This window comes from Arvicanthis niloticus, chromosome 20 (genome assembly GCF_011762505.2).
Source record: "Arvicanthis niloticus isolate mArvNil1 chromosome 20, mArvNil1.pat.X, whole genome shotgun sequence".
In the NCBI taxonomy this organism is placed as follows: domain Eukaryota; kingdom Metazoa; phylum Chordata; class Mammalia; order Rodentia; family Muridae; genus Arvicanthis; species Arvicanthis niloticus.
This window is the reverse complement of record NC_047677.1, coordinates 40048125-40073115: the sequence shown is the minus strand read 5'-3', so window position 1 is coordinate 40073115 and position 24991 is coordinate 40048125. Positions and strand designations below refer to the sequence as shown.

The window sequence follows — 24991 nt, the reverse complement described above, 5'->3', positions numbered from 1 at the left end:
ACAGCCTTGAGCAGGCCTGCGATCTGTTTACCACAATAGACCAAACAACAGTAGGACCTGGGAGGCATTGCATTGCCAGCCTTGGTGTCCTGCAGTCTGCTACAGGAGCCAGAAGAATGGACCGCCTGCTGAGCTTGCCTTGACCCCTCTGGGCTGCTATCCCCTCACCCAGCCTCTGGGCTGAAATGAGAAGAGACTCTGGGGGTGGGGCTTCCCCCTTTATATGTGAAAGCAAAATATTAGACTTTGGGCCTTGATCAGAATACATTGTCTTGGCCCCATGCTTCTCTTGCCCTCCATTCTCCTTTCATTCCCAGCCTTCCTCTCAGGTGAACCCGGTTCCCGTAGCTGCTAGCAGTTACAGATTGGCGCCTAACGTGGGGCCTGAGAACAGAAGACCAGCTGAGGAACACTGTCTTGGTGGAGCTCCACCAAAAATGGAAGAAAAAGCAGAGTATCTGGAGCACTTAGTGAACAATGAACAGCACTGATGCTAGCTAAGTTATGGCTGTGTTTGCAGGAAGTGTGTTTCAGTGGGATACGGGTCTAGATTGAGTGAGCATTGACCCGACGCAAGCTCATCTAGGAGGTGACAGTGATTTGGGGATAGGAGAATATTAATCAGCATCCGCCCGCAGCCCAAGAGCTGCCTCAGGCAAGAGGAGCAGGGTTAGAAAGAATTGGAAAACTGAAGAGGGCAGAGCGCTGACTAGTATCCATAATTCTGCCTTCTTTGTTTATTGTTTGTCCTTGGCGCACCAATGTCCACGTGTGTCAATTGTCTGTTTTTTGTTTCATTGTCTGAATGATCAGTGTTCTATGTTTTATGGTGTTCTGTTTGATGTTCAAAAGATCGTTAAAATTGCTTGATCCAACCCTTGGTCTAGTTTAACTTGGTTTTAAAGGCAGTCTTAATATGTGGAGCAGAGGCTGGTAAGTTTTCTTAACACCTGTAGCTAAGAGTCAAGCTGAGCTGGAAAAGCCTTTCTAAAAGTTGATTGTCGGTATAAGCTGCTTATAAAGGGACCAGCAGTTTTTTAGAGTCTATAAGGAAGCTAAGAGTTGTTTGTCCTAGAAAAATCTCTGTGACAAGGTGCTTCTCTCTTGAAATTATAGCTAGAAAAAGCAAGAAATTTTGTTTGGTCTAAATATATAAGATGTGTTGTCACTTCATTTTTGTTTCTGATTGGTTTTAAAGATATAAATATGTTCTGCATGTCTTGGTTATAGATTATTGGCCTACCAGTTATTAGGTATGATTAAAAAATTTACAACCTTGGTAACAAAAAGTTGACTTAAGATTGGTAACTCAGGGTTGGAGTCATTCAGAGACCAGATGTACAAAGATAAGATTTAAAAACAATGTCTCTTTAGTGAGATATTAAAATGCACTATCATGCATTCATATATAAGAATTGGCAGCAAAACTTTGTAACATAAAGGTAATCTACTTGGTGTTGATTTTAGAGAAAATAGATTGCTTACATCATTAAAAATTGGTTTTGTTTCTCAAAATTATGGTAATACTCTAATGTTGCAAATGAAGCATAAATATATAGTTAAACTGCCAATATTCCATTTGCTATAGTTGGCAGTTCAATCGTGAGTTTGGGATTTTTTGATTTGCCCATGTTTATAGAGAAAAAAAGATACAGCTTGTAGAGTTAAATTAAAGTTTAAAAAAAACCTTGCAGCGCAGTACAGGCCTAGTCTTCGGGTCAGACCTCAGAAAACAGGCCGAGATTTAAAACATTTACATTTGAGTTTTCCAGAATTTGTTTCTTGCAGGGGAGGAGGGGTAAATCTAAGACCCAAAGACATTCACAACAGTCTGTAGGCCAAGAGTTATAATGATTATGCTGGAGAAATTAAAATTATGCCTGCTTCCCTCCATGATGTTATAACTGTACCTGCTGGCAAAAGAATTATTCAACTGTTTTGGTGTCTTTGCATCTGCTTCCTTCCAAATTTGTTAAAAATGAGAATGAGATAGCTTTGGTTCCTCTAATGTATATTGGATTCAATCTATTACTAGCAAGAGACCTAATCTTAAGTTACATAACAATTATTAGAGGACAAGGTTGCCTTCAGCTTGGCTTTTATCTGATACTCTCACTCAGCTAAAAAAGATTGGTTATTGAATTAATCCAAAACAAAGTTCAAACTTAAGATTTATGAAACTAATGGGCCATTATAGCCTAACTTGCCTACTCCAGCTGCCATTCCAGTAAATACATATAGAATTATTATAGATCTAGAAGATTGTTTTTATACCATTCCTTTACATTTCTGGTAAAGGTAGGAGGTTTGCATTCAATAAATTAGCCCATAATTTTTGAGAGCCCATGAAGTGATATCATTAGAAAGGTTTGCTTCAAAAAATGGTTAATTGCTTTATATTATATGAAAAAAAATTGTTGTTGCTTTGATACTAGAAATTAAGAGTTTGAATCTTTTAGTGTATATTATTCATTGTGTGATACTTTATTAGCTGATCTCTCTGAAGGAGGTTTTTCTGCAAGCCTTTGCTTCAATATAGCAAGTTTTAAAATTTTGGAGTACTTGTTGCTCCATAAAAGATTCAAAGGAAGTATCTTTTCAATATTTGAGACCTCAGTTATATCCTAAGCAGATTGTGGCACAGAAAATAAATAAATAAAATTCTAATAAAAATAGATAGTTGGGGTTAGAGAGATGGGTCAGCCGTTAAAAGCTAAACTCATAACTAAAAATATGAGTTGAATTCCCAGCAACCACATGGTGGCTCACAACCATTTGTGGTAAGATCTAGTGCCCTCTTCTGGCTTGTAGGTGTATATTCAAAAAGGAAATGGTTTGCTTTTAATTTGATTTGCGTTTAATGATTTTCAAAAGTTAAGGGATTATTAATTGGCTAAAACCTCATCTTAAGCTTACCATAGGAGGATTTGAACCTCTGTTTGATATTCTCAAGGGGCTGCAAGTCCTAATTTCCCTTGACAATTAACTAATAAAGGAGAGAGAGCTTTGCTGAAAGTAGAGTAAGCTGTTAGTTATCAACAGATAAATTATATAGACTATGAAAAATTGTTGGCTGTTTGTGTTATTACTACTCATATGGCCACAGCAGCCCTTTGGCAAAAGAAACCATTAATGTAGATTCCTCCTTCTTTATCTACAAGTAAAGTTTGAACATCCTATTATAAAATTATTGTGTTAATACAAGATTATAAGATAGAATCCTAAAAGCATTTTGGATAAAAGGTTTATTCCTTATTCCAAATAGCAATTAAATTGGTTATTGAAAAATAATAATATTTGGCCTATTACATGTCAAACTTTTTAGGCAAATTTGATGATTATTATCCAAAAGACAAGTTGTTACAGTTTTTCTCTATGCATGCTTTTATATTTCCTAAAATTTACTATACATGCAGCCCATAGAAAAGATGTTTACTGTATTTACTGTATTTACAAATGCCTCATCTATTGAAAAGGCAGTATATATAATTAGATCACATGTTTATTTTCTTTAGTTTCCCCTGCTTCAACACAAATAATTAAATTATGTGTTGTAGCCACTGTTTGAAATGCTAAAAAATCAAGCTTTCAATTTATATACTCATAGCCAGTATATGGCTGATGATTTATAATTGTTTAAAATTGTTCCTTTTTTTAGATATTGCTAATTCTCAAATTTTATAGTTATTTATAAAAATAAAACTTACTTTAAGAAACATGTACTGTTTCTTAACTTTATAAGACATTTAAAAGCTCATTGGATTGCCTGAACCCCAGGACAATGCCAGAGCAAATTTGTATACTAGGCAGATTATAGGCCTTTCAAAAATAATTGGCCATACAATCTTATTCTTTACAACATCAAAATATTAATAGCTTGAGACAACAATTTGACATTTCTAGAAAGTGTGTAAGTTAAATTGCAAAAACTTGTTCTCAATATCTTCATTTTTTTTCATAATGGTGTTAAGCCTTGAAGACTTATATGTAATCAATTTTGGCAAATAGATGTTACTCATTTTTTATTTTAAAAAATTAAAATATGTACATGTGACTTGACACCTTTTAGGCTTTCTAGTTGCAACTACTTTAACAAGAGAAGCAATTAAAAATATAATTAATTATTGCCTATATTATTTTCCTGTGCTTGGTATTCCACATCAGACTAAAATAGGTAATGGAACTGGCTATTACAATTATTTGACTACAGTCAAACATTTGAGATGTTTTGTTGACAATTTAATATTACTGAAATTTCCTTATTATCCTCAAGGACAAGAAATTGTGAAAGAGAGATTATGAAACTTTAAAATAATGTCTTCATAACTCTGAGTATGGGAAAAGCAGCTAATGGTGCTTCTTCCCTAGTTTTACAAGAAACTCTAAAAAATTGGCTTTTTTAAACTAGAGAGAGGGAATTATACCCCCCAAGGTCACCAAAAGCACACCTACCATTTGTCTTATTTGTTTTAAATCTTCTGCAAACTGATGCTAAAGGTCAGTCAGCAGCAGATCGCCACTGGCATCTGGTCACTTCTAGCTTATTTGCCAGAGTCATATGGAGAGACCCCTTAACTAATACTTGGTATGATCCCTATCCTGTTTTAATTTGGGGTCGTGGGTCAGTCTACATTTTTTCAGAAAAAGAGAATGGAGCCTGATGGCTGCCTGAAAGACCAGTCTGTCAAGTGGACACAGATCTTGAGCCTAATAATTATGATTCTAATGATGAAGATGGCTCAAAATCTTTATCAACTAGCTGATTTAACTTGGCATATAATCTCCACTCTTACTGGAGAGTGTTTTTTTATCATTACTTAAAGCCACCCACTATATATCTGGTGGCTAGACTTGTATCTGATCCCTGCTAATTAGCAGTTGGATTAGATACTGGAACATTTTCGCTCTCAACCTTATTTTCTCCATTGCTTGGATAATCATGTTGCTTTTAACCTTTGAACCTTGTATTTTAAGCAGATTGATTGCCCTCATACAGGATTGATCTCAGCAAGCTCAGCTATTCATCCTCACAGTTACACATCACTGTGAAGAATTGTATCTAGTGCATGCCCACAGGTCCTTTGGTCTGAATGTGGTCTTGGTCTAAAGAGTTTGCCAATGATGGCCGGTTAGTCAATGACGGGTAAGAGTGTTTTGAGCTCCTATAAACCTAAGACAGAGGCATACATCAATATGCTATGTATGTTTTCCTCAAAGATGGGTAATATAGGAGTAATATAAACGCCAACCTAAGCCAGGCACGGTCGCCCGGCCATTTGAGACCTTAGACAGGATGAAATTTTGTGCCCCATCCAGATATTGGCACTACCATCTTAAAAAATTAAGGGGGGGACTGTGCACTCCCCCACAGCCTTGAGCAGGCCTTTGATCTGTTTACCACAATAGACCAAACAACAGTAGGACCTGGGAGGCATTGCATTGCCAGCCTTGGCACCCTGCAGTCTGCTACAGGAGCCAGAAGAATGGACCGCCTGCTGAGCTTGCCTTGACCCCTCTGGGCTGCTATCCCCTCACTCAGACTCTGGGCAGAAACAAGAAGAGACTCTGGGGGTGGGGCTTCCCCCTTTATATGTGAAAACAAAATATTAAACTTTGGGCCTTGATCAGAATACATTGTCTTGGCCCCGTGCTTCTCTTGCCCTCCATTCCCCTTTCATTCCCAGCCTTCCTCTCAGGTGAACCCGGTTCCCGTAGCTGCTGGCGGCTACACCTGGGCTGCCAGACTCTGGAACTTTTGGGTTACTGGTATAATGGGGTCCATCTTAGCTAACTGTGACCTCTCTGTCACCTCTGTTTAAGTTATACATTAACAAGATTCCCTTCACCCTTCCTCACAGTGCAAGATCCCCTGTTCCACTTCCACCAAACCCTAAACCAGTCCGCACTGCTCTTTCTGAGCAGTCTCAGATCTTCTCTTTTCTCTCTAGACCCTGCCAAATTCTCCTTGGCATTAAATAAATCTTATGTCCCACCCCCACCCATGGGGGGGGGGGCTTGGTGACATGTACTTTTAATCCTAGCACTCAAAAAGAAGAGACAGAAAGGTTTCTGTGAATTCAGGACCAGCCTGGTCTAAGAAGTGAATTTCAGATAAGCTGGAGCTACATAGTGAAACCCTGTCTTCTTCTTCTTTTTTTTTTTTTTTAAAGAAGAAGAAGAAGAAGAAGAAGAAGAAGAAGAAGAAGAAGAAGAAGAAGAAGAAGAAGAAGAAGAAGAAGAAGAAGAAGAAAGAATTATATGGCCTCAAAGAACAAGGTGGGCTAAGTGTCCTTTATTATACTGGAGCCTAGCAAAGACAGTGTCTCGTTTCAGCAATGCCTGGTGTGTGAACTACCCAGTTTAAGCGAAGGCATGCAGCCTGGATCTGCTCAAATAAAAGCAGAACAGGGCTGCAGACCATGCTTGGAGACAACTGGCTTTAGAAACAGCAGAGGGTCTTCTGCAGGTTAAGGGAGCGGAGCAGTGTGGTGGTTAGTTAATCTGACTGCCAACCTGATTGCATTGGAAGACTCCCAGGTGATTGGTAAAACCCTCACCTCTGTATGTGTCTGTACTTTGTACTTTCTGAGAAGATTGGCTCTGATGGCTCTGACCTAATCAATGGTTTGATTTATTGATAGATTTTTTTGAGATAAGGTGAAAGGGTGGGTCTTCGTATGTGTTGAAGGCTGGCCGTGACTTGTGCCTCAGTCTCCCAAATGCCCGGGTTGATATGTGTGGCTTGGATTGGAAATGCCTACGAACTACTGGAAAGTGATGGACATCTGGAAGGCCTTTGTTGGGGAAGATGAGTTAGTCACTGGGGATGTGCTTCTGAAAGATGGATCATGACCCTGGTCCCTTTCTGTGTCTTCTGCCTCCCGGTCACCTTTGCTCCACTATATCTTTCTTCCATGATGGTCTATCTGTTTTACTGCAGCCTCAGAAACCTGTTCCAATTGGGTTTTATCGCAGCAACCAAATGGTCTACCATAAGAGGCATCATGGCAAAAGGGTAGGGTATGCTTTGATTAACGTTAAACCGAAAAGATACAAAGACCCTGAGGTGGGAGTTCCACCTCTTGCAGATAATGAGTCTTGTGGCCCTGATTTTGGTTTTCTCATGCAATGTGTGTGACACCCTTGCTCTCTGGAATGTGCCCTGGACTGTGGCATTGGCTTCTTACTCAGAGGCTAAAAAGAAAGGAGAGACTTGTAGCAAAAAAAAAAAACAAAAAACAAAAAAAAAACGTTCACAATCCAGAAGGCACGCCAGGGAAAGCAAGCAGGTGTGCACTGATGTTCTAGGTTGGGTTTTCTCTGGATACATTTTTGCAAACTGAAAGAACTTGAGGGTAGGCTTGGTGGCTCTTGCCTGTAACCCTAGCACTAGGAGGCTCAGGTGACGTGGTTGTCTTGAATTTGAAGCCATTTTGGATACAGAGTAGGGCTCTGTGCCTACCTGGTCTTAATCTCTTTCATACCCCTCATCATTCCGGAGAGATACAACCTGTCCACCCATTCCTCCCTTGTACACTGAGCATTCCAGAATCTTCCAGGTCAAAGGCCCAAGCACGTGCAAAGGATCTGAGCTAGGAGCTGGGTTGCAGAGGTGTTGGACTTGGAAGCGGGATAACAAGACACCAATTATCCATTGTTATGTCTGCTTTCCTCAGTTTCCCCAACACTATGAGCCCCACCAACAAGAGATCAGGGTACATGGTAATGAGTCTACCCTGAAATCAGACTCCGTTCAGAAAACACAAATGAAACCGGTAGGGTGGGTGGTTTTCAGAGCTCACCCAGCACCCCTTTGGTAGGTCTCCCACCCGCTTTGGGGTACCCCCTTACCTGAGACACATCGACAAACTTTGGGTCACCGAGCATGGTCCTCTTGGCATAGGCAAACCGAAAGGCCTCCACAATACGGTGATAGGTCAGCGCCTTCTGTTCTGGGGTTGCCACGCTCTTCGGTGAAAAGTTATATCCTAAGTGGTATCCAAGCACATATTGGTAGCCAACTGGGGTTCAAGGGGGTAACCACATCCCTGAGCCATGTTCCCCACCCTCTGCTATAGGAAAAGAAATATGTAACAACCAACAGGAGTGGCTATGTGAGAAAGGCGTAGTTAAGACATAGGGCATGCCAACATGGATCCGAGAGGAGCAGCTTGAGGGTCCCAAGGTCTGTGGGCTTCTGGAAGATCACTTAGACCAGCCAGAAGCACACTCTGGACAAGACTCTTGCCCTGAACTCCCAGACTCTTACTGACCATTTTTCCTCCTCTAACTACTAAGCATCACCCCCTACCCTTCTCACTCCTTGTGAGGAACCCTGGCACTCAACGCTGCCTCCAGGAGGCTACAAACCATGAGGCAGGGTGGACATCCCACTGGGTCTATGTCCCTGCTCCTCGGCAGGGCTAGAGAGAGACAGCTCACCTTTGAGGATGTTCAAGATGAGAGCCAGCACGGGCCCGCTGAGTGGCGCACTGGGCACGTACAGGGTCGCGTCCCCGAGGCTGACGCTCATTGGATGTTCAATCAGCTCCGCACGGTAGTTGTTCAGGTCCTCAACCGTCATGATGCCCCCTGCCGTGGGACAGCAGCTCAGTGGCTGTGCGATGCTCTTGTAGAATGGTTGGGGACAGGGCTGTATCACGTGGGACTGGGTTTACCATTGGGCACGGTACGGGGTGTAACCAAGAATTACTGTCAAGGGTACACTATGGGGACAGGGCTGTTTAAGGAGTTTGGTCCACTGAAGAGAAGGACGGGTCTGAACCATGGTGAAGAGATGGTCTGTACCATCAGAAGGGCCCACTGGGCTATCAAACCAATAGCCATGACCATCACTGGGGCCCCTAGGTACTAACGGCGCTTACCACTTACGTCAAACTCAAACAACAGCCTCCTGGCTAATCTTCCATCTCTGTGGCACAAGGGTCTTTCCCAAGTATGGAATACCCACCTCCATCTTTCTCTTACTAACCCTGTCCCCACTGATGCCTGGGTGGATGGGAGAAGTCTCCTAATTCTCCGAGGAACTGGTTCTAAGTAGGATTCACAGCCGTAAAAAGTCAATGTGCTGATTCTCCTACTTCTGGAAACGGGGCAAGAGTACGGTGCCTCCCAGTGAGTCAAAACTTCCCTCTTCTGCTTATCCCAAGCTGTCTTCTCTCTGCCTGATGGCCATTGCCCTTGCGGCTCATTTCTTGTCGGCCATCCCTCCAGATCCGTGGTCTCTAGTTCTTCCTCAGCCCCCAAGGGCTGCCTGTACCTCTATCCACACTCCGAGGGATTTCCTGTGCCGCTCAGCCTGGTGTGAACCAGGAGCTAAGAGTCCAAATGAATCCATGCTGACCTTTCCCACTGCCAAGTGCTCCCTGAGGACCCAGAGGCAGACCCTAGGCAGGGAGCACACCTCAGAGTCACTCAGGGCTCCTCCTCCCGTGGAGGTCCTCACTCAAGCCCACTCACCAGCCTCCTGAATGTCTCTCACAATCTGAGCTGTGAGGCTCCCGTTGTAGAAGGCCTTGGCGCCCTCCTGGGCCAGTATCTGCAAGGTATCGGCCAGCTTTGGCATGGTCACTGTCTCTCCTTCCTGAAGCACCTTCCCTTGCCGGCAGAACACCTCGCTGGGGCAGAGAGGACTCATGTAAGGCAGTGGGGTATGGAAAACCAATTATACCTCACACCCACCCTTCACCCTTTTGTCCTCAGGGTGCAGAGGTCAAGCACAGGTAGAACCTGTCCCTAGGTGGGTTGTCCTCTTGCTTGGGGTTTCTAGTGTCCCATCTTGCTCAGTCCATAATGTTCACTGGGGCCTCTAAACCAAGTTCTGACTGTGTCTGCACACACAGTGAGAAGGGTTTAACAACCGCTCAACCCCACTGGGTGGCAGGTTCCCGAGAGTGGAGTACATCTCCAACAGCCCTTCCCAGGATGGACCACTTAGACATGAGGCCGCCTACCACAAGGCAGGTGTCTTCTCAATGGTGTCCCGTGTTTTGTTCAGGGCGATTGCCAAGCCCTTGCCCACAGGGAAGCCATGGCGAGCCAGCTGGATGCTGGGTTGGAAGAGGCGAGCCCAGGGTAGCCGGCCATGTCTTCGGTGTGCCAGCTCATAACCACGGATTTCACCGGGAACTGCCACCGAAAGGCCACCTAAGAACCGGATGAGAAGAGTTTGAAAGAAAGACAGAGGGGTGTAGGAGGACTGGGGAGTGGGAGTGGGGGTGCTAGGGGGTGGGGTGGGGTGGTGGAAGGTTAGCTAGTGGCTGTGTATGGTCACTGGGGCCTCTAATCCCTGCTACTGGAAAGCTGAGGCAGTAAGACCTTCAGGTTTAAGGGCTGGCTGGGCTACGGAAGGAGTTGAAGGGCAGCTCCGTAGATTAACAAGACCCTACCTAAAAAGGAAAACAGGGAAAGAATTGCCACATGGTTACTCTGTGATCGTGTGCTTGTCTGGTTTGTTTCTAGCATCACATTGGGAAAAAAAAAAAAAAAAAAAGCAGCAACATTTCTCCAATCTATTTAATGGCTGGAGCTAAAATAGTCTGGAAGGGAAGGGACTTGTTGCTAGGGTAGTGATAGGAATTAAAGTCAGGACCTCCCGGGTATTAGACAAGTGCTTCACCACTGAGCTTCATCCCCAGCCCAGGAAAAGATAAGTTTAAGATCATAGCTGAGGGGCTGGAGAGATGGCTCAGCGGTTAAGAGCACTGACTGCTCTTTCAGAGGTCCTGAGTTCAATTCCCAGCAACCACATGGTGGCTCACAACCATCTGTAATGGGATTGTGATGCCCTCTTCTGGCGTGTCTGAAGACAGTGTACTCACACACATATAAATAAATAAATCTTAAATAGCTTATCTCCATAAGTGTTGAGCAGATACTTCTTTCAGGGTACAGAACGGGGAACGGGAGGCTGTGTGCTGGAGTTTGCTGCCCCAGATGATTGGACAAGTCCTCTGAGTACCTCCATTTGTGAAATCCTGTGTCAGGACTATGGCTGTCCACAAGACTTTTGGAAAGCTGAACCACCTCACGCCTCTCAACTCTCAGCCCACGGGTCCCAGCTACCCTCAGTCATTCTTGTTCCACACAATTCCTGGGCTCCACCAGACTATACAAAAGCAAGGTCAGCAGCAAGATGAGCCAGCTCTGTGGCGAGAGAGCCATGTACTTACTGGTAGGCTTTATGTCAACCTGACACAGGCTAGAGTCATCAGGGAGGACGGAGCCTCAACCGAGAAAAAAGATCCGACTGTAAGCAAGCCTGTAGGGTAATTTCTTTATTGCCTGATATGGGGTGAGCCCATCCCATTGTGGGCGGGGCCATCCCTGGGCTGGTGGCCCTGGGTTCTGTATAAGAAAGCAGGCTGAGCCAGTAAGCAGCATCCCTCCATGACCTCTGCCTCAGCTCCTGCCTCCAGGTTCCTGCTCTGAGCGCCTGTCCTCACTGCTGTTGATGATGGGCCGCTATGTGGAACTGTGAGTGGAATAGACCCTTTCCTCCCCAAGCTGCTTTTGGTAATGGTGACACAGCAATAGTAGTGAAATCTAAGACAGGCTCTTTCCTCCTTCCTGTCTCCTGACCTGAGTCCCAGTACTAGCTTTGTTTTCTCTGTGTGCTTCAGTTTCCCCATCTGACCTAGTATGTCTTACTTTTCCCGCCGTTCATATCTTTCAGGAGCTAATGAGTTCATCAGAAACAGATTCCTACACTGGATTACCCAGCAAGCCCCACTACCCACCTAGGCTGAATGACACCTAAGGCCAGATCCTGACCACCTTGCCAACTGTAGAACAACCATAACGGCCGCCTGCTCCATGTTCAGCTATCTGTTTGCACAACCGAAAGCTACTTCGGTCCTGGCTTTAGTGTGTACTAACTGTGGGGTTGTATAATTTCACCTGGCCTGCATGACCTCCCTGGGTTTTACCAACCCACCTGTAGGACAGGAATAAACATGGCATCTTTTCTCTAGCTCCAGGGGTCCAGGGAGGATCCAAGAGCCTCCTTAGCAAAAATCACTTACTTGGGCAAGGAGACAGTCCCAGTGACCCTTGGGAAGTGTGATCTGTTACACTAAGGAAGTCATCTCTCAGCATTTAGAAACCCCCAAGAATACCGAAATGCATGGATGCCCACATCCCAGATATGAAGCACACTCCTGTGTATTTAATTGTTTGGTGATGGCTCGCATTAGTTAATTCCTTGTAAAGGCTATGTAACTGGCAGCCGAGTGAACTGTTTAGGGAGTTTGATAAGGGAAAAGGTCTGCATGTGTTCAATAGAGAAGCAAATTAGTCTTTTAAAAAGATTTACTTGGGCTGGAGAGATGGCTCAGCGGTTTAAGAGCACTGACTGCTTGCTCTTCCAAGAGGTCCTGAGTTCAATTCCCAGCAGCCACAATGTGGCTCGCAACCATCTGCAATGGGATCCGATGCCCTCTTCTGGTGGGTCTGAAGTCAGCTACAGTGGACTCATATAAAAAGATTTACCTATTTATTTTATGTGTAGGAGTACTTGGCCTGCATGTGCATGTATGTACTGTATGCATGAAGTACCCAAGAAAGTCAGACAAGGACATCAGATTCCTCTGGACAGGGGTTACAGGTGGTTGCAAGTCATCATGTGTGTGCCAGGAATCAAACCCAGGTGCTTGAGGATGCCGAGGGTCCGTGATTATTTCCTCCAGGTGCACACACAAGGTGGCTCAATGCAGGGCTAAGAGACAAAAAAGAACCTACCCTTCCCCTCATGATGGCGATTTAACCATACGTTACGGGAGAGTATCATGGGTTGTCCCCAGAGCTGTCCTCAAACAGGTACACACTCCCCTGTGAATGCTGATCAATAATGGCTTACCTTCTTCAGAATCCTTAGAGTTGTTGTACATGCTGGTATTGGCCAACCTGGGAGCCACCTCACGGGCATTGATAACCTCAGCTTTCCCTATAAAAAGAAACATGTTGGCAGGCCAGGTTATCCCCAACCCCTCCTGTCAAGGGAGCCCAGGAGACAACCCAGCTATACAGCTCTAGACCAACTCACTCTGATGGAGAGGAATAGCCCGAGCCACTCCCCTGCCTGCCTGACCATGGGCACTCACGTGTGGTGCTGTTGTAGATGGTGAAGAACAGGCCGCCCCCGATGCCCATGCTGTGGGCATTCATGAGTCCCATACACAGCAGGCTTGCGATGGCCGCATCCACCACAGAGCCACCTTCCTGTAGAATATCCCTACAGGCAGCACAAAGGAAGGCAAGAGCCTGAGGACTCTCAGGACTACCCTGCCACGCACCCTGGCCACCCTGCCCCAAAGAAGACAGAAGAGAGACCCTATGCCAGGTGTTTCTGCTTTGAGCAGAATCTCGTGCTTACTATGTAGCCCAAGCTGGCCTCAAATCTCAGCCTCCTGAGTGTTGAGATGAGAGATACGAGCTTCCATGCTCGGCTGGGTTGGGTTTTTTGTTTCCTGGCTCGTTCACCTGTTTAGTTTATTGAGATGGGGTCTTACCCCCTAGAGCTGAGGTTACAGGTGACGTTTTTTTGGTTTTTTTAAAATGTATTTATTTTTATTTATACGAGTACACTGTAGCTGACTTCAGACACACCAGAAGAGGGCATCAGATCCCATTACAGATGATTGTGAGCCACCATGTGGTTGCTGGGAATTAACTCAGGACCTCTGGAAGAACAATCAGTGCTCTTGGCCGCTGAGCCATCTCTCCAGCTCTTGTTTTGTTTTTTTAAGTAGTGTGTGTGTGTGTGTGTGTGTGTGTGTGTGTGTGTGTGTGTATAAGTGCAGGTACCCATGGGGATCAGAGATGAGCATCAGATCCCTTGGACTGGAGTTTCAGACACTCCTGAGCTGCCTGACACGGATGTGGGGAACTGGACTCTGGTTCTTTGAAAGAGCAGCGCACAGTCTGAGTCACTGAACCATCTCTCTAGCTCCAAATCTTGCTTTCTGACTTACTTTCTTTCTTTCTTTCTTTCTTTCTTTCTTTCTTTCTTTCTTTCTTTCTTTCTTTCTTTCTTTCTTTTGACAGACTCTCACTACATAACTCTGGAACTTACTATGTAGACCAGGATGGCCTCAAACTTACAGATATCCACTGGCCTCTGCCTCCTGAACATTGGGATTAAAGCCTGTGCCCCTATGCCTTGCAAAGTTTTTGTTCTTTTTGTTGTTGTTTTTGTTTTTTGAGACAGGGTTTCTCTGTGTAGCCCTGGCTGTCTTGGAACTCACTCTGTAGACCAGGCTGGCCTCGAACTCAGAAATCTGCCTGCCTCTGCCTCCCAAGTGCTGGGATTAAAGGCGTGTGCCACCACCGCCCGGCAAAGTTTTTGTTCTTTTTTTTTTTTTTTTTTTAAAGATTTATTTATTTTATGTATATGAGTACACTGTGTTTAAGAGTACACGGTTGCTATTTTCAGACACACCAGAAGAGGGCATCGGGTCCCATTACAGATGGTTGTAAGCCATCATGTGGTTGCTGGGATTTGAACTCAGGACCTCTGGAAGAGCAGTCAGTTCTCTTAACCACTGAGCCATCTCTCCAGCCCAAAGTTTTTGTTCTTAAAGACATAGTTTTTTTCTTTTCCAAGCAGATAAATATACATTTCATTGAAAAATAAAGGGGGAGGCTACTTTTTTGTTGTTGTGGTTGTTGTTTTTGGTTTTTTGAGACAGGGTTTCTCTGTGTAGAACTCAGAAATCTGCCTGCCTCTGCCTCCCAAGTGCTGGGATTAAAGGTGTGCGCCACTACTGTCTGGAGAGGCTACTTTTTATTAATAACACTTTTTTTTTCTGATTATGTCTCTAAGTGGGAACTGACTTTACATATAGTAAGATAAAATTCCAACAGGGGCAGAGGCTGCAGAGTGGTTCCGTGGATAAGAATGCTGACTGCTCTTCCAGAGGCCCTTAGTTCAATTCCCAGTACCAGCACATTGTGGCTCACAATTGTCTATAATCCAGATCCAGAGGATCCAGTGCCCTCTTCTGGCCTCTGGGGGTACCAGGCATGCAAGCGAACATACCCTCAGGCAAAAAAAAAAAGCACATAATCTTTTTAAATAAAACACACACACACACACACACACACACACACACACACACCATCAAAAATCAAAATTGGACAGCAGCATTTTCAGAGAGACATGCTGAAAAGAGGACCTCTAGGGTCACCGTCCCTTTTCCCTAGACAAAGGCTAGCAAGAGAATCCAGGGAAAGGATGGGCAGCTCACTGGACACACTTTATGCCCACTTTACAGATGAGAAACCCGAGTTATGCTGGAGCTCACTAGTCATCCAGGGTCCCTTACCCTAGCAAACCCACTTACCGTCCAATCTCTGAACAGCGCTTGGCATCCGTGGCCACGGCCGCCCTGGAGTACACATGGTCGGGCTTCCCCGAGGTGTAGGGTAGCCAGATGCAGAGGCCGATGATGACAAATACCAGAACCACAGCCACCAGGCCCAGCACCAGAAACCGATTCTTCATGGCTCTGTTGCCCAGTGATAAAGAGTGTAGGGTAAGGCCCAGCCTTGAGAACTTGAGACCATCCCCCCAACTGGGCACAGTCTAAAGTCAAGCCTTGGGGACACAGTCCTGGGCCTCCTTTTAGCCTCCTAGAAATGTGTGAACTGTCTGGCCCCCAGACCTTTGGCCAGGCCATTCCTTCTGCCAGAAGCTCTGGAGCTCCGGTGTTACAAATCCTGTTTATCTTCAGGGCTCATCCCTGTGTGGACTTCATTCCCAGCAGACCCTCCCAAGGAGACCCTTCAGACGCCACAAGCCCTGGGTACCTGCTTACAGAAGAAGCCAAGCCACCATTGTCCTGAGATAAACTCCAGGGAGGATAGGCTTCACACTTTCCTTCTGAATTTTCGATTCTAGCAGAAAGCCTGGCCCTGTCTTTGGACCCTTAGAATAGCTTGGGGTTGGACATCTATCGTGCCTTCCAAGAAGGTACCCCATGACCAGCTGTGCGGGTCAAGACTTACCATCCAGTGGGAGCCCCCACACCTTTCTTGGGGAGGTGGCTCTTGAAAAACAGCTGTGTGGATAACCAGGAACTCCCCCAAAACTCTGCAGAACCTCACGGCCAATCTTCCCTGAAACTGCTAGAGCAGGCTACCTCCTGGTACTCCTGAAAATCACAAAGTTAAGCGTGAAGCAGGCCCAGAACTTTTCTGGAATGCCTGATGTGACGAGCTCTCTCTGACTCTTGCTGATTTCCTGTCTCCCATTGAACTCTGGAGCCGAAGAGGCTGCCAGCCGCTTCCATGTATGCATGACTTCTCCTAAGAGCTGTCCAGGGAAGGGGTCACAGAACTGTGCGGGGAGGGGCCCTGGGCATTCATGTGTAAACCCAGGATTTGGTAGTAAGAGCAGCCTGTGAACTGAATAAAAGGGTTCAAGGGTCCAGGCCCTTCCTGAGACTGGACTTGGCATGCACCTGTTGTGGGACTTTGCAGGGCACTGTCCCCACTTGCCTGCTGGGGTGTTTTTGAATAACTTGGATGAGAATGTGTAAAATGCTAAAACTGGGCACAGTAGTTAACACATGTAACCCTAGCACCCTGGAAGCTGAAGCAGAAGAATTGCCGTGGATTTGAGCTTAGTGTAAGCTACCTAGAGAGTTCTGGGCTAGCCTGTGCTACAGTGTGAGATTTCCATCTCAAAAAAAGAAAGAAAGAAAGAAAGAAAGAAAGAAAGAAAGAAAGAAAGAAAGAGAAAGAAAGAAAAAGGAAAAGGAAAAGGAAAAGGAAAGGAAAGGAAAGAAAAGAAAAGAAAAGAAAAGAAAAGAAAAGAAAAGAAAAGAAAAGAAAAGAAAAGAAGGGGACTGGAGAGAGATGGCTCAGTAGTTAAGAGCATTGGATGCTCTTCCAGAAGTCCTGAGTTCAATTCCCAGCAACCACACAGCAGTTCACATCAACTCTCCAGTTCCAAGAGATGTGATGCCCTCTTTTGGCCTCTGTGAGCACCAGGCATGCAGATGGCACATATGCAAACATTCAAGGAAAACACATTAGAAAAACACTCATGCGCATTGCTGACATTCCTGTTCCCGGGATCGGAGGGTGGGGTTGGTGGGTGGCGTAACAGGATTTGGTGTTTGCCTCATTTTAGGTGGGAAAGTAGATTTGCAACTCTTCAGGCGGAGGAGGAAACCAAACCCCCGGGCAGAGGGGACACCACCCTGTCTTCCCATCAGCAACCCTAGTAGCTCTCCCTGCCTGAATCTAGGTATGACTCTGCCCTGAAGACACAGACTCATTTCTTCCTGTCCTTCCTCTGGTCAGTTTGGTCCCCAGGAGGCTGCTGGGTTCCTCCTATCCACAGTGGCTACCAGGCCCTGTCTTTGTTGTCCAAGGGACAGTTCTTACCCTTCTTTAGACCTGATACAGGTACCCTGGGCCCTGGGGTGGACCTAAGTCAGGGTCTGGAATTTCTGGTGAGAAAGTCACACTGAGGGTTTCGTAGGGGCCAGGGACAGCACTATGTGTGACAATCATTCATCCTTGATACAGAACACTCCTATCTATGGGAGGATAGGAAATGGGCGTGGCCACTGCTCTTGTCTTATGCAGCTCTATGGTCTTATGCAGCTCTGGCTGGTTTGGGGCTTCTTGGGCTTCGTTACTTTTAGGTTTGGGGGTGTAAACTAAAAGTGGTCTTGGGGGGGGTCTCAGGACACTGAGGTGAACTATCTGTGACCCCCATGGTACACAGTTCATCTTTCCCTGTCTACCCATTCATCCCTCTGTCCACCTAACAGCCCCAAAAAGCACCCAGCGGGGTTCCTTCTTCCCAAGAGCCTGGGAAGTGGGCAGCCCTGACCCCTGACCCCTGTCCCTTCCTTCTGGGACAGAAAGGGCTGGCCCTGTCTCCTGTGAGCAGATGTTTCAGTCCAAGCGGAAGACACCCTGCTGAAAGCCAGGGCTACCATTTCCCACCCCCCACCCCCCCACCTCCAAGTTCTCTCAAAGATTCACTAAAAGAATGTGTTGCAGGGCCAGAAGCCTGGCTACACCCAAATCAGTGTTGGGAGGGAAACTGAGGCACTGGTCCTCAAACCCAGAGCCCTTCCTTTCTGGAACTCTGGTGGGTTTCCCAAAGGCCCTGGAGGCAGTGGGGATCCAGGAGAGAGACCCCTTTTCCTCAGAGGACAGTTCTGGGATGGGGAGGGAGAATATAAGTCTGCCAAGGAAGTCCTGGCCACAGAGCTGGTTGTCCCCCAGAAGCAGCCAGAGTCATACCTGTCACCCTGGCAGACTGGCTTAGTGCCCCCACCCCTCAACTTGGGATCAGGATCTGGGGCTGAGCATCCCCTCAGGGTGGAAGTGGGAAAGGGGTGGTAGCAGTATAGGACCCATGTGCTTACCTAATCCCAGGGGAGGGGCAAGAGGTCAGCTAAGGGGTGCCCAGCATCCTAGAAGGGCATCTGAAGGCTTCTGAGTGGGGTGTGGGATAGGGAGTCCTCTGCAAGAGGTTCAGCTAGGCTGGGAGGATGGTCAACACTGACGTCACAGCAGCAAGGAGGCGCAGCGATTAGGCTTGTCACCAGGTGACTAAAGTTCATGCAGCCCCAGGAGGGCTCTGAGCAGGAGAGGTGGGAGGTGCTAAGAGCCTGGGAAAGGGGCTCCCCCCCCCCCTTTCCAGATTTGGTTTCCTCCAAGGGACAGAGGCCACCGGTGAACCCTTCCAGACAGCCCCTGCGAAGTCCCTCTGTGAATTTGGAGACAGACACAATGTCCTCAAAAAACGTTCCTGAGGCAATGAAGTAGGGGTAGCCCCAGGCACTAGACCATGGCTCAGATCTAAGAGGCCTCATTGTACCCTGTTGGTCAATGACAGCTGCATGTTCCTGGAACAGGGCCCGGGGGCCTCAGCTTCCAGACCGGTTCAACCACCATTCAAAGAACATTAGCCCACAGACCCAGACAGTGACAGGGAGCAGCCTAGAAAGACAAGGCCCAGAGAAGGCCAGACCTGGCCCAAAGTCATATAATCCAGCAGGGCAATCCTGCTACATGGCTCCTGCCCCAAATTAAGTAGATGCAGCTGTGGGTCTGCCTCAAGGGGTCCTCACTAGCCAAAGTGAGCAGTTCCCTGACTCCAGCACACAGTGTGGCAGCTCCCCATACTCAGCAGTGCTAAGCCTCATAAACCTAGAGAGGCTGGGTGCTGGCATGCTGCTAATGCTATCCTCTAAACACGCCCCTGCACACACCACACACACATACTGCACACACACACTGCACACACACACTGCATACACACATACACTACATACACACTATACACACATAGCACACACTGCACACACACACACACTGCATACACATACACACCACACACACTGCACACACACACCGCACACATATAACACCACATAAACACTGCAAACACACATACCACACATACCACTCATACGTACTGCATACACAAACACATACCACATCGCATACACATACCCATAGACACACACCATACAACCATACACCACACATATACTACACACATGTACACACATACTGCACACACACCATATACAACATACTGAACACACATGCATACACACACTACACACACATATTGTACACAAATAAACACACACCAGACACACATTACACATGCACACACATACTGCACACGTATCATATTGTATACAGATACTACACACACATGCACAGCACAGACACTTACACATACACCTACCACACACACAATACATCACATGTATACTATGCACACACACATACATCCCATACACATACATTATGTACAACCATTCTGCACATGCACACACCTTACACACACACATACTGCACACATGAACATACATCATACATACACATGCACACAAATACACACCCATACACATATTACACATACACTCAAGCTGAATTGAGGCTGAGCAAAGTAGGTTCCCAAGATGCTGTGGAGAAGGGTGGTATACAAGACAGACAGACCAACAGCCAGAACTAAGTGTTTCTGCTAATCCTTCAACAGATTCACAAAGCTGTGGGCTGCTATGAAGTCCCAGGGCCACGGGAGTCAAACTGGGCACAATCAAAACACATCCACTGGCGAGAAATGAAGTTTAAGGCTAGGCATGGTGGTGTAAATCTTTACCCTCCACACTAGAGAGCAGAGGCAGGCTGTTCTCCGTGAGTTCAAGGCCAGCCAGTGCTACATAGTGAGATGGTGTCTCAGAAAAGAAAGGAAGGAAGGGAGGGAGGAAGGAAGAAAGGAAGGAAGAAAAGAAGGGAGAAAGAAAGAAAAGCAAGCAAGCAAGCAAAAGAAACTGAAGTTTAGACAAAAAGCAAATTATCCAAGATCAGGTGTGCCAGGGAGGTTGGCAGACCACACACGGGTCAGGACATCCCACCCGACTCCATATCCTGGTAAGGACACTTGGGTATGAGAACACAGATCTCTTCAGCCTCTCAGGCCTGTCTGTATCCTGATAGGACACTTACTTCACCCAGACCTGAAGTTGGAATCTGCCTTATTTGCTGCCCAAAACTGGTATGGACTGCAGAAGATCAGGAAACACACCTACAACCCCCTCACAAACACATGTATACCCCTTACACACACACACACACACACACACACACACACACACACCCCTATACCCCCTTATACACATACCCCTATAACTCTTACACATACCTATACCTTTTACACACATACCTATACCCCCTTACACACATATACCTATACCCCCTTACACACACACACCTATACCCCCTTACACACACACCTATACCCTCTTACACATACACCTATAACCTTACACACATACCCATAACGTTTACACATACACACCTATAACCTTACACACACCTATATACCCTTTTACACACACACCTATACCCTTCTTTTCCAGTGAGAGTGCTTTTAATGAAAAGCACTGTTTGCCAGGGGAGCTTGATGGACGAGAGAGATGAAAGTGCCTAGGCTCAAAGACCTAGAGGGAGATGAAAGTGCCTAGGCTCAAAGACCTCGAGGAGACAGAGCCTCCAGGAGCTGGGTAATGACTCACCACAAAGGTCTCTGCCCCACCCCCACCCCAAGCCCTGCTGAGGGGGCAGGCATGGCTGGAGGGCACAACAGCACCTCCGGATCGGATAGCTGACCATCACTCCTGCCAGGGGGGTTTATAGCCTCTTGGGTCTCGGGCTGCTTCACTCTTAATCTCAAATCTACTTCCCCAAGAACCAGGACCCAAACTTCTTTTGAGCAGTCCGGTGACTCCACTCTGAGCCCCTAACCTCACACCTGGGTCAGAGAGAAAGAGGGGAGCCTGGACAGGCTTCCTCAAGCCCGACTGTCTGGTAAGAAATAGGGCTCTGCCTACCTGTGTGAACCCAGGGAGACCAGGGCACAGGAGCCTGCCGCCCCGTTATCCTGGAGGATGGTGCACTTCTGCTGCGCAGGTGGCTACTCGGAGACTCTGAGAGGATCACCAGAGCCTCTGCAATGGCATGGGACAGATCTGAGGGACAGAACCAGGTCTCCACACATTCTTGGGGGCCCCCAAGTCTGGTTGCCCCACCTACGATGTCCAGCAGCTCAGAGCCGGTGAGGAGGGCTTTGGGTCATACAGCAGCTGGGCCACAGCCAGACACGTGCTGCGTTCCCTCTCAGCTCCACACTTGCGGAAGACTAAGTCCCCATCGCCAGAAGTGACCCAGCTCCTCCCTTCCCTCCCCTAGCTGGCCAGAGATGGGAGGAGGCTTTAAAGGTACAGAAACTACTCCAGGTAGAGAGAGGATTGGCTCTGAATCCAATCCCCAGATGCATCTGTAATCTGGAACAGCACGGGATAACTCAGAGCCGCGCGCGGGAGAGTTCCCGAGAAGGAACCTGAGCCCTGAGGGTCTAAGTGGAGCTTAAAGAAGCTGTATTTCAAAGAGGAGGCACCCGTGTTCAGATCGGGGTCATACAGAGCAAAGGTGCAGCCAGATGTCCTATCCTAGGAGAGGTTATGGCTGAAAACCTCGGAGACCCTACAAGAGCCAAGGAGTCTGTACCCCTGAGTGACTGTCAGATCGAGGCTGGTCCTCTAGACTATCTGAGCCACAGAGTGGAGAGGGGCTGCTACTCCACGTATTTTAACTGTCCTGAAGTAGGAGTCTTCCTTAATTCCTCAACTTTCAAGATAAGGGCAGACTGGCAGATTGTGTGAGTTGGGGGAGGGAGCACTTGGCAGAGGAAGTGGAAGCCCCTCTGTTTAAGCCCTGGAAACTTCTCATTGAATGAGACAGGGTCATTTTCGGACAAAGGGAGCTCTCACAAGCCTCTAGGCCCTTAGGAAGGCACAGTCCATTGCCTGTCAGACTTCTCCCTCCTCTTCTCCCTCCCCACTCCATGTGCCTCATCTATCTCTATCTCTTCTGAACTCTCCCCCCTCCCGATCCCCTCCCCCCCTCCCCCAAGCCTCCAACCTGATTGGAAATAACTTAGTGCTCTCTGGGCTCACACAAAGACTCAGTGGGTAAGATGTTTCTGCTTGACAATGGGAGCTTGATTCACCAAACCCACCTAGTGGAAGAAGAGAGGAGACTCCTCAAAGTTGTTCTCTGATTTCCACATGCACTCTGTAGCGTGTGTGTGTGTGTGTGTGTGTGTGTGTGTGTGTGTGTGTGTGTGTGTGCTGGAGCTGAAGATATGGCTCAGCAGTTAAGAGCACTGACTACCTTTTCTTCTGACGACCCAGGTTCGACTCCCAGCACCAACATGGTGGCTCACAACCATCTATAAACTCCAGTTCCAGATGGTAATCCATTTTATTCTCTGACATCCTTGGGCACTTGATCATATGTGGTACCCAGTCATACATGCAGGCAAAATACATACATACAAAAAATACTAAAATAAAACTTAAATAGTTGTATTGTCATTTATGTGTACATGTGTATGTCTGTGTATGAGGTCAGCGGGGCATCAGGGTACTCTGAAACTGGAGTCACTGGCAGTTGTGAGCCACCTGTTGTAGGTGCTGGGAATTGAATTTGAATTCTTTGCAAGAACAGTATGCGCTGAGACATCTCTCCAGCACCAAAATAAGAAAACAGAACACAGGCTGGAGAGATGGATCAGGAGTTAGGAGCACTGACTGTTCTTCCAGAGGTCCTGAGTTCAATTCCCAGCAACCACATACATGGTGGCTCACAACCATCTGTAATGGGATCCGATGCCCTCTTCTGGTGTGCATGAAAACAGCTATAGTGTATTCATAAAATAAATAAAACAAATCTTAAAAAAAAAAAAAAGAAAATAGAACACATTTTAAAAAGAAAGGCTTAAAATGAACAAATAAACAAACAAGATCCCAGGGACTGGAGAAGTGGTTTCATGGTTGAGATACTGGCTGCTCAGACGGCTCAGTGGTTAAGAGCATGGGCTGTTCTTCCAGAGGTCCTGAGTTCAATTCCCAGCAACCACATGGTGGCTCACAACCATCCGTAATGAGTTCTGATGCCCTCTTCTGGCCTGCTAGTGTACATGCAGATAGAACACTCAGACATAATATAAAATAACTCTTTTTTAAAGAAAAAAAAAATGACACTGGCTGCTCTTCCAGAGGACCCAGGTTCAATTCCCATCACCCACAAGGTGGCTCCACAACTGTCTGTAATTCCAGTTGTCAGGACATCTGATGCTGTATTCTGATCTCCAGGGGCACTGGGCACACGAGCACTCCACAGGCATACATACAAGGGAAACACCATACACACGAAATAAAAAACAAACAGTGCTTTCGCCAGGGTAGGGAGGCTGGAGCCTAGAGAGAGGGCAGATGTTACAATGGGAGCCACAGGAAAGGGTCAGAGCTAGAGATGGGACCAAACTGAGGTAGGAGGAAACCTGTGAGCTTTGGAGGCTGGAACTGGTGACTTCCTGAAGAGGCAGCTGCAGACAATGATGGATGGTGGTGGAGGCCTCCTGACTTCCCTTGGCCTCACCCTTGAACCCTTAAGGTGTCGGGGCTGGAAAAGTCCTACAAGCCTAGACCTTGAGAGTTTGGTCAGTCTGGACTTTGAGAGCCCTGGGAGGCTAGTGAATATATCACCATGTTGGGTAACCCATTAACCCTGGCTTGCTCATTAAGACCCTTGTGGATGCCTCTTTGCTCCTTGGTTTGCTCTGGGGAACTGGGCAGAGGGCAGCCATGAGAAGGGAGTGTTGGTGGGGACACTGGCCCAGCGGGGCTCTCCTGTGTGTTTATTCCTGCAGGAGCTTTTGCCTGCCAGGGTGGCCTGGGATGGGGGGCGGGGGGGGGGCACACCAACATGCCTTCCTCTTAAAATCACTTCTTTGCTAGAACTATCAGTCCATGCCCTAGGGGGGCCTTGGCCAGGCTGGAGACTTAGGAAAACATTTAGAGGGTGGCTGGGAAATTACTTCAGCTCCCCTACAGAGAAGTGGGTTCACAGTGGCCCCCAAGGTACTTCCTGTTTCAGAGGGCTTATCTTTCCGCACCGGACCTTAGAAAACCAAGTACTGGAAAAGCAAGACTTGCTGTTGGCAGTACAGGAAACCAAATCAAATGCCCAGGGGTTGCAGCTCTGTGGGTTGGGGAGGGGTTCAGCCAACCACTTCCTGAAACTCTCTTTTGCAAGTCTCCAGTCATACCCGTGACCCCGGGGCACCATCAGGTCCCGCAGGCTGACTTCACCTGAGTGTCAGGAAGCTCTGGGCAGAGCTTGAGCCCCTAGTGGGTAAGCGTCACAGCTGAGGTCCATAGTCTGAGCAGCAGAAGAGTAATCAAGATGGGTGGATCCCTCCCCTGCCCTCCCCTCCCCTCCCTTCCCCTCCCTTCCCCTCCCTTCCCCTCCCTTCCCCTCCCCTCCCCTCCCCTCCCCTCCCCTCCCCTCCCCTCCCCACACTCGGGTTCTCTTGGGACAGGATCTTCCTCCCCACCCTGGAAGCCAGCAACTCCGATAAACT

General features: G+C 47.0%; 1 protein-coding gene and 2 long non-coding RNA genes across 4 annotated transcripts in view; 2 read left to right on the top strand and 1 right to left on the bottom strand.

Annotated features, from left to right (window-relative positions):
- The window catches only part of Ggt1 (gamma-glutamyltransferase 1), a 37161-nt gene that overhangs the window by 3052 nt on the left and 9118 nt on the right, over window positions 1-24991 (bottom strand). Inside the window, exons 4-11 of one of the 2 annotated variants that reach the window (XM_034524533.2) lie at window positions 16027-16172; window positions 15363-15527; window positions 13122-13252; window positions 12878-12964; window positions 9975-10167; window positions 9481-9638; window positions 8443-8592; window positions 7852-7988 (exon numbers count right to left, since the gene is read on the bottom strand). In XM_034524533.2, coding sequence (XP_034380424.1) covers window positions 7852-7988; window positions 8443-8592; window positions 9481-9638; window positions 9975-10167; window positions 12878-12964; window positions 13122-13252; window positions 15363-15523 — 1017 coding nt within the window. In that variant the 5' untranslated portion in view covers window positions 15524-15527; window positions 16027-16172. Of the gene's footprint in view, window positions 1-7851; window positions 7989-8442; window positions 8593-9480; window positions 9639-9974; window positions 10168-12877; window positions 12965-13121; window positions 13253-15362; window positions 15528-16026; window positions 17993-24991 lie in introns of those variants that run through there. The other variant, XM_076916540.1, reaches the window with a different exon arrangement.
- On the top strand, window positions 5916-11992 carry LOC143435183 (uncharacterized). Its single transcript, XR_013105245.1, has 2 exons — window positions 5916-6276; window positions 11696-11992. It is a non-coding gene; the product is annotated as an uncharacterized LOC143435183 (long non-coding RNA).
- Window positions 15417-16464, top strand: LOC143435184 (uncharacterized). Its single transcript, XR_013105246.1, has 2 exons — window positions 15417-15554; window positions 15753-16464. It is a non-coding gene; the product is annotated as an uncharacterized LOC143435184 (long non-coding RNA).